General features: G+C 34.2%; 2 protein-coding genes across 2 annotated transcripts; both read right to left on the minus strand.

The window, feature by feature from the left end:
* Positions 1-2,761: 2,761 nt before the first annotated feature.
* On the minus strand, positions 2,762-3,271 carry LOC145106985 (putative mitochondrial protein AtMg00820). Its single transcript, XM_079043888.1, has one exon. The coding sequence runs from the start codon at positions 3,269-3,271 to the stop codon at positions 2,762-2,764; it is 510 nt and encodes a 169-aa protein (XP_078900014.1).
* Positions 3,272-4,860: 1,589 nt separating this feature from the next.
* LOC145106986 (uncharacterized) lies at positions 4,861-5,460 on the minus strand. Its single transcript, XM_079043889.1, has 2 exons — positions 5,266-5,460; positions 4,861-5,142 (listed from the first exon to the last, which is right to left on the minus strand). Exons 1-2 carry the CDS (start codon positions 5,458-5,460, stop codon positions 4,861-4,863), a joined length of 477 nt encoding a protein of 158 aa, XP_078900015.1.
* Between the last annotated feature and the right edge of the window lie 2,938 nt (positions 5,461-8,398).

Here is an 8,398-nt window from a genome sequence, read left to right on the forward strand (position 1 = left end):
ATACAAGTCTATCACAAAGATTTTGTGTTATAAACAAATGGTTTCAAATATCTTATCAAAATGGATTTCAATTATCATCAAATCTAATGGTTTTCAATGATTGTATCAAAATGACATCAAGTCACCAAAACGAATTTCAAAATATCAAATTTCTTTTAAATGTTTTTATAAACTTATATTTCTCCCAAAAATCATACTTTTCTATATATATTTACATAAATAAGATTTAAAAGGCTTAGGACTGATAACCCACTTTGGTTCCTTTTCCTTGTTTGGATGTGAGATTATAAGTATCAGTTATTTGTCCGAGTGTCATTTAAAATTTACTTATATATATTTGTATATTTATACAAGTATAAAAGTTAGTTCATTAAGTTCAACTACCCTTTGTAACATGTTGAGTAAGGGGTTACATTCATGAATACTCACATTCATGAATACTCAGTATCAATTCAGAAAGTACATATAAATTATAATAGGTATAATTTATGATTCACAGAACATTAATTCATGATTCAAGTATACTAAAATACATTGTTTTACAAGAACAAAGGTTTGATTCAAAACTATTCAAGGGTATACATCTTTCATATACATGTTAAGAATACTAATTCACGAACATACTATCAATCATTTATTTCAGAATGATTGGGTTTTCTTAACTATTATACATGTAACGTTTATATGCTTTTTATGAGTCATTTGATACAGGTTGTTTAATTTATTTAAACAATATAGTTAAAGTCCTGACATTATAACCATAATCTCCAACCGGGGATCGAAACAATGTGTGTATAGATCTATATTGGGATTGACAACCCCGCACTCGGACTGCTAGCTACAGTCAGGCATACACGCCTACGAGTGACAGTTGTTATCAATAGCTTCCAACGCATTCATAGCGTTGGGTAAGGCCATCTTGTCAGTATGGTTATAATAACTCATATAAAAGATATTAACAATACGTTAGTGTATAATTAACTGAACATGAGTTCATTTTCAAAGTACTAGTTTACAACATACAATTTACATTATTACATTACGGTTTACAATAACAGTTGATGAAACCAGGCACACTCTCAGTTACAAGCTTACAAAAGGTATACAAATACAGATCATTGGTTTACAAACATAACAGTTTTATGAAACTAAAACTACTTTTCATATACAGCAGAAAATATAGGATTTTCTGGAGCAGTTTACTAATTCAAGAAATAGATAACATTCATTCAAACATAAATAATTATGCACTCACTCAACTTTATGTTGATACTCTCTTTTCAAATTACTTGTATTCTCAGGGAACCAGTAGACAGGTACTTCCCGTGCTTTTGAGAAGATGGAGCTATTTATGTCTTGTCTTTTTCTTTTGTATAGCTATTTGGTTTCAGTATACAATGATGAAAGACATGTAAATACTTATACTTTTTAAATACAGTGGTTGTTTGTACTCTAATTACTATAATACATGTGTTGTGATACTACAAATGAAGTCCTCTACCCCCGGACATTTCCGCCGTCTGGTTTGGGGGTGTGACAAAAGGGTCCGCTAAATTTTGATCAGTGTGAACTTTGAGAATACTAATTTCACATTTTTCAACTTTATACCGGATGAAGTTGAATCTGTGGCTAATATTTCTGGTCTTCTTATGTGATCGGGGTTCTTTTGCCAAAGCAATAGCACCCTCATTATCACAAAAAACGTCAAGGGGGTCCTGAATGGTAGGGGCTACCTCTAGATCCCCAATGAATTTCTTCATCCAAGCAGCCTCTTGTGCAGCTTCAGAAGAAACAATGTATTCTGAGTCTATAGTGGATTGTGCAACAACACTTTTCTTGGATCTTTTCCAAGATACAGCGCCCCCATTGATAATGAACACATATCATGATTGCGATTTGCAATCATCTCGGTCAATTGCGAAGGAAGTATTACTGTAGCACTTTATAGTTAAGCTATCTTCCACGCCCCCATAGACGAGGAACAAATCCTTAGTTCTTCGTAAGTACTTTAGAATGTTCTTCACAACTCTCCAATGACTCTCCCTTGGATTTTTTTGCAACTTTCTTACCATGCTCATAGCATAAGCAAGATTAGGTTTTGTACAATTCATGGCATGCATGATGGATCTAATTGCAGAAGCATATAGAATATCTTTCATCTTGTCTAGATCAGCCTTTGTGCTAGGACTTTGAGATGTACTTAGTACTGTGCCATGTGCCATGGGTACAAATCCTCTCTTAGATTTTCCATATTGAATCATTTCAATACTTTCTCAACATATGTAGCTTTGCTTAGACCTATTAATCGTTTTGATCTATCTCTATAGATTTTGATTCCAAGAATGTATTGTGCCTCACCTAGCTCCTTCATTGAGAAACACTTTACAAGCCAAGTCTTTACACCTTTTAAATTTGGAACGTGATTTCCCATGATTAATATGTCATCCACATATAGGACCAAGAATGTTACCGAGCTCCCACTAGTTTTCATGTAAACACAAGATTCATCTTCATTTCTAATAAAACCATAGTTTCTGATTTCATCATATAAACGATGATTCCAGTTACGAGATGCTTGCTTTAACCCATAAATGCATCTCTTGAGCTTACACACTTTATTAAGATGCTTTTGGTCGACAAAACATTTGGTTTGAACCATATAGACATCTTCTTCCAAGTGTCCATTTAGAAAAGCGGTTTTGAAATCCATTTGCCATTTCTCATAGTCATAACATGTAGCTATGGAAAGTAGTATCCTAATTTATTTAATCATAGCGACCGGTGAAAAGGTTTCATCATAATCAACCCCATGAGTTTGAATGAATCCTTTAGCAACCAATCTTGCTTTGAATGTGTGTAAGTTGTCATCCATGTCAGTCTTCTTCACGAAGACCCATTTACTTCCAACAGTCTTGCTATTGGGAGGAAGATCAACCAAGTCCCAAACTTGATTTTCTCTCATTGATTGCATCTCAGCGTTCATGGCTTCAAGCCATTTGTCAGATTCGGGATCTGACATTGCATATTCGTAGCTGACCGGCTCATCAGCATTCGTCATTACGAAGCACTCGTCAATGAGAAATCCATATCTCTCAGGTTCACGACGAGTTCTACCGAATCTGCAAACGTCTTGTGTTTCAGTAGGTTGAGGGACAATGATCTCTTCATCTTCAACAACCTCTTGTTCAGTACTGGTGCCAACTAAAGATGCATCGGGTTGAGGTTCTTGATCTTCTTCAAGTTCCACACGCCTCCCACTAGCCTCATCCATTAGAAAATTGCTTTATAAGAATTCAACTTTTTGTGAAATAAAGATCTTATTCTCACTAGGGATGTAGAAGTAACATCCTAAACAATCTTTAGGATATCCTACAAAGATGCATTTGGTAGATCTATGCTCAAGTTTTCTGGAAGTCTCTTGTCTAACATAAGCTTCACATCCCCAAAATTTCATATAAGATAAGGATGGAGGTTTTCCATACCACATCTCATAAGGTGTTTTCTCTGCCTTCTTAGTTGGTGCCATATTCAAGATACGGGCTGCGGTGAGTAAAGCATAACACTAAAATGATAAAGGAAGGGTACTTCGACTCATCATAGATCGAACCATATCAAGAAAGGTCCGATTTCTCCTTTCAGAAACACCATTAAGCCGTGGTGTTCTAGGTGGACTGAGTTATGAGATAATCCCACAACTCCTTAAATGGTCTTGGAACTCTTGGCTCAAGTACTCGCCTCCTCTATCCGAATGAAGTATTTTGATTGTTTTGTCGATTTGATTTTCAACTTCACTTTAAAACAATTTAAACTTTTCAAATGCTTAATGTTTATGTTTCATTAAATACACAAAACCAAAATGACTGAGGTCGTCAGTGAAGGTGATATAATATCTCTCCCATATCTAGATATTGTTTTAAAAGGTCCACATACATCGGTGTGTATGATGCCTAATAAAACACTTTCCTTCTTGCTTGTTCCAAATAAAGGGGATTTTTTCATCTTGCCACATAAACAAGATTCATATATGTCAAATGAGTCAATGTCATTTTCCCCCAAAAGTCCAATCTTTTCGAGTTGGAATATGCGCTTCTTATTTATATGTCCAATGCGACAATGCCATAAATATGTTTGGTTCAAATCTGGTTTGAGCCTTTTGGTATTAACATGATAAAGAGACTTATTGTTTGAGGTGTCATCTAGGTTTAATTTATAAATTCCATTTATTGGTCTAGCCTCAAAATAGAAGATTCCTTTCAAGAAGAAGTGAATGTTATCATCAACAAATTTGAAATCTTAACCAGATTTTCTCAAACGTGAAACTGAAATGATATTTCTAGTAATAGAAGTAATTAAACACACATTGTCTAATGTCAAGTACTAACCAGATGGTAAACATAAATCAAAATGTCCTATTGCTTGGACTCCAACACGTGCTCTATTGCTCATATGCAATACCTTCTCGTATGCTTTCAGTTCCTTACTCTTTCTGAACCCCTGCAACGAATTACAAATATGAGTTCCACAACCAGTATCTAATACCCAAGTGTTAGATGAAAAAGTAAATATTCCCATTTCAATCATGAAAATGGATAAACCTGAAGGGCCTTCCCCGACCTTCTTGTTTTTCAACTCAATAAGGTACTTAGGACAATTCTTTTTCCAATGCCCGGCAACTGCACACTCAAAGCATGTGTCATATTTGAAAACCTTTTCCTTCTTCTTGGGTGGTGGGTTTTGGGGAGCTTTCTTCCCTTTTCCCTTGCCGGCTTGTGGCTTTCCCTTGAAGTTCTTGCCTTTGTTATTTTTGACCTTTCCTTCCCTAATCATGAGCACTTGGGGGGTTTTACTTGGGATATTCTTTTATGCAGTTTTTAGCATCCTATGCAACTCAGAGATAAGTTTCTCCCACCCATTCATGTTATAGTTCATGATGAAAGCATTGTAAGACTTTGGCAAAGAGTTCAAAATGATATCTGTAGCCAAGTCTTGTGGATAAGGAGAGCCCAATCTCTCCAATTGATCCATGTAACTTTTCATCTTGAGAACATGTGTACTCACATTCCCAGTATCCTCCATTTTCATGGCATGGAGTGCTCTCAAAGTGTCGAACCTTTCGGTTCTAGCTTGTTTACCAAACATCTCCTTGAGATGTTCAATCATGTCAAAGGCAGTGTAGTGTTACAGATTCCGCTGAAGATCAGGAACCATAGAGGCAAGCATAAGACACGAAACATCAAGTGAATCATATATATGATTTATCCATACATCATGTGCAACCTTTGGGAGAACAGGTGGTTCATCAAGGGTTTGTTTTTCAAAGACATGGTATTTCTTTTCTTGTTTCATAACGATTCTTAAATTTTTGTGCCAATCCAAAAGGTTGGAGTGGTTGAGTTTTTCTTTGTCAAGAATTGACCGAATGTTCATTGGGTGGTGTGTTACAGTAGTTGGTGGAGCCATCTATAAAAGTTTAACAAAATTTTCATTTAGTATTTAATTCTTTAAATAACAATACCCTTTTGTTTCCAAAAACATTATTTATTTAAAGTCTAGGATCCAAGTTACAAATCAAATAAATGGTTAGGCATCCTTTATCCCATTTACTCAATTTTGACAAGGTAAATAACTAGTATTAATTACACTATTTGTAATTCCTAGATGTATGAGACCCTTAACAACCCATTTGTTAATTTCACATGTTTGGTCTCATCTATGCCTTGGAACACTCTTGCTTAGGTGACCTTTATCACAAGAGGTTTCCAATCAAGTAATCCAATTAGAGAAACTTGTATAATTGGCCTATAACTTGATTATAGAAATCGCAAAAATACTTTGGCCATCAAAAGATGATACTAATGTTTAGATATCCTTTATCCCACTAGCATTATACAAGTGATGTGCAAATGTTTCTAAAATTGGATGGCATAGACTTGCATTGTGAAAAAAAGGGATTTGAATGTTTTATTATTCTATATAAAACATGTGATATCATGACAATTGCATGCATCTAATATGTCATGGTATCAATTTTCTAAAAAAATCACTTTTAAGGTTCTTATAAAAAAGCAGGTTTTTATATTTCGGCTTGGTTCAATTTTAAAATTAATACCTAGTATTAAGTTTGTTTTTGAGCCATTTAGAATCTTTTAATATTGTGTAATAAAAGTTTCTTTTATTAAATAATACTTTGGAGTTTGAATAAGTCATAAAAACATGATTTTTACACTTATAATTCAATATTTCAAAAGTTGCCGTAATTAACAATTTTATAAAACCGATTTTTATTTTATGGCTAGAATATATTACATCAAATGTCCATATTTATATTTTGAAATCCAAACTCCATGTGATGTTTATTTTGTCCAAAAATAGTTTGGGTTTGTGAAAAACTAAATTATCAACCACACAAAATATTTACTTGAAAAATAAACAACACAAGCATGCATTTGACATAAACAAGTCTTAAACTATATAACACTTTTGTGAGCCAACACAAAAGTGTTAAGTCCTTCCTAAGGGACAAAGAGACCAAATATTACAACTTGTTCTTCATGTGATCTTCAAGCTCCCACATGCAATGACAACCAAATTTGTTGTAATTTTATAAAAACTTTATAAAAGTTATGAACTTTTATAAAATCTTTATAAAACCATGGGTCTCCATGGTTCTTAAAAAAATGGCCTTCATCTTTATCTTGTTATATTTTTCACAAAATAAATCTAGTCTAAAACTAATCTATTACATAAAAAATATCAAGAATAAAAACTAGCTACTTTTATTACATACTTTATGAATAAAAGAATATTACAAACCATTTTCAACCAAACCACACAAACAACAACAGAAATGGTCCAAGGCTTGTGTATGCACTCTAAAATACATATAAACATAAAACAACCTTTTTTTTTCTAAGACAACTTTAAGTGACAAAAAATGCATGTAAGTTTTTGTCACATAAAATAACAATTATAAAGTTGTCAAAGAAAATATGTATGAACTTGTTTTTATACAAAAAAAAGTTATCCATATTCTCCAAAAACTAAGATTTCCATAAATCAAAAAAAAAAAAACTAACCAAACTTGCAAGGTGGCTCTTGATACCAATTGTTCGGTTTTATTTAAAACTTAGTTTCAAAAACTACAAATAATGGCAAACAGAATACTTGTGTTTTATAAATAACATAAACATTTTATCACCCACCAAGGAGGAAGTGGTAACAACCTTTGAAGCACTTTGAATCCTCTAGGGGAGGCTTGGAAGTTGATGGAGTGAGGATAAACCCTTGAGACACCAACAATGTTCCAACTTGATGTAATGCTAGTTACATCTCTTAAGCTTTAAAGTCAAAACAAGATTATGACTTAAAGAGAGGATGCAAGCAACAAATATCTTCAAAGTGCAAGACTTGAGAGAATATGGAGAGGGGAGGAGAAGCTCATGGCTTTTTGCAACGAAGGGATGATCAAAATGAATCCACTCTCCTTTATTTATAGTAGAATGTTAATCCAAGAGTCCTTAACCATTAAGCACTTTAGAAAACCTTGTCCCCTAGCATGCACCATACCTTGAATTCTTTTGATTAAACAAATAAGAAAGGCATGCTTCTCCTTTTCCCCATACATGGCCGACCATGATGTTAAAAAAGAGAAGATTGAGTTTATATTTTATACACTCAAAGTTTATAAGATATAAACTTTGTCTTTTTGCTAAAAGACAAAAGGCTTACCTAGTCCAAAATGATGTACATGACTTATTAATTCATAAATTATGAAATAATATGTTACTTGTATTGTAAAATAATTATTTCCTTGAAATAAATATTTTTCCCAATTTATTATAAGAGTTTATGAATATTTATTAAAATCAATTTCTAATAAAGAATCATTTGTATCAAGTTGTTGTTAGTGTCACCCTTAGGATCATATGTTATCTACCAATATCATTTTAATATCACTCTTAAGCATACTAGATCTTTCATGGATTGGTTGAGCCCCAATGGGGCGGTGATTAATTGTGAGCGCCAGGTGGTACGTGTTCGGACCCTAAGCGGGGGAGAGTTGGTGGTCCATCGAGAGGGCACTCAGTGTGGACCGGTCCTATACTCAGCCGCTAGGGCCAAACTCTATCTTCATCAGGGTTGTTTTGGGTTCATCGCCTATGTTATGGATACCCGGGAGGAGGGTAAGGACGCGGTTGATGAAGTGTCGGTTGTGAGAGAGTACCCGGGTGTGTTTCTGGAGGATTTGCATGGGGTGTCTCCAGAGAGGCACATGGAGTTCTGGATTGATTTAGTTCCTGTTGCGGCTCCGATATCCAAGGCACCATATCAGTTAGCTCCACCAGAGATGCATGAGTTGTCTACACAGCTGCAGGAGCTATTAGACTAGGGATTCATC

The sequence above is a fragment of the Lactuca virosa genome, chromosome 4 (genome assembly GCF_052849685.1).
Source record: "Lactuca virosa cultivar CGN04683 chromosome 4, Lactuca_virosa_CGN04683_v6, whole genome shotgun sequence".
In the NCBI taxonomy this organism is placed as follows: Eukaryota; Viridiplantae; Streptophyta; class Magnoliopsida; order Asterales; family Asteraceae; genus Lactuca; species Lactuca virosa.

Coding starts and splice junctions, on each gene's coding strand:
- LOC145106985 (XM_079043888.1), bottom strand. CDS start 3,271: ATGGATGAGGCTAGTGGGAGGCGTGTGGAACTTGAAGAAGATCAAGAA.
- LOC145106986 (XM_079043889.1), bottom strand. CDS start 5,460: ATGGCTCCACCAACTACTGTAACACACCACCCAATGAACATTCGGTCA. Junction 5,143..5,265: donor TCCCAAAGGTTGCACATGAT/GTATGGATAAAT, acceptor GAACATCTCAAG/GAGATGTTTGGTAAACAAGC.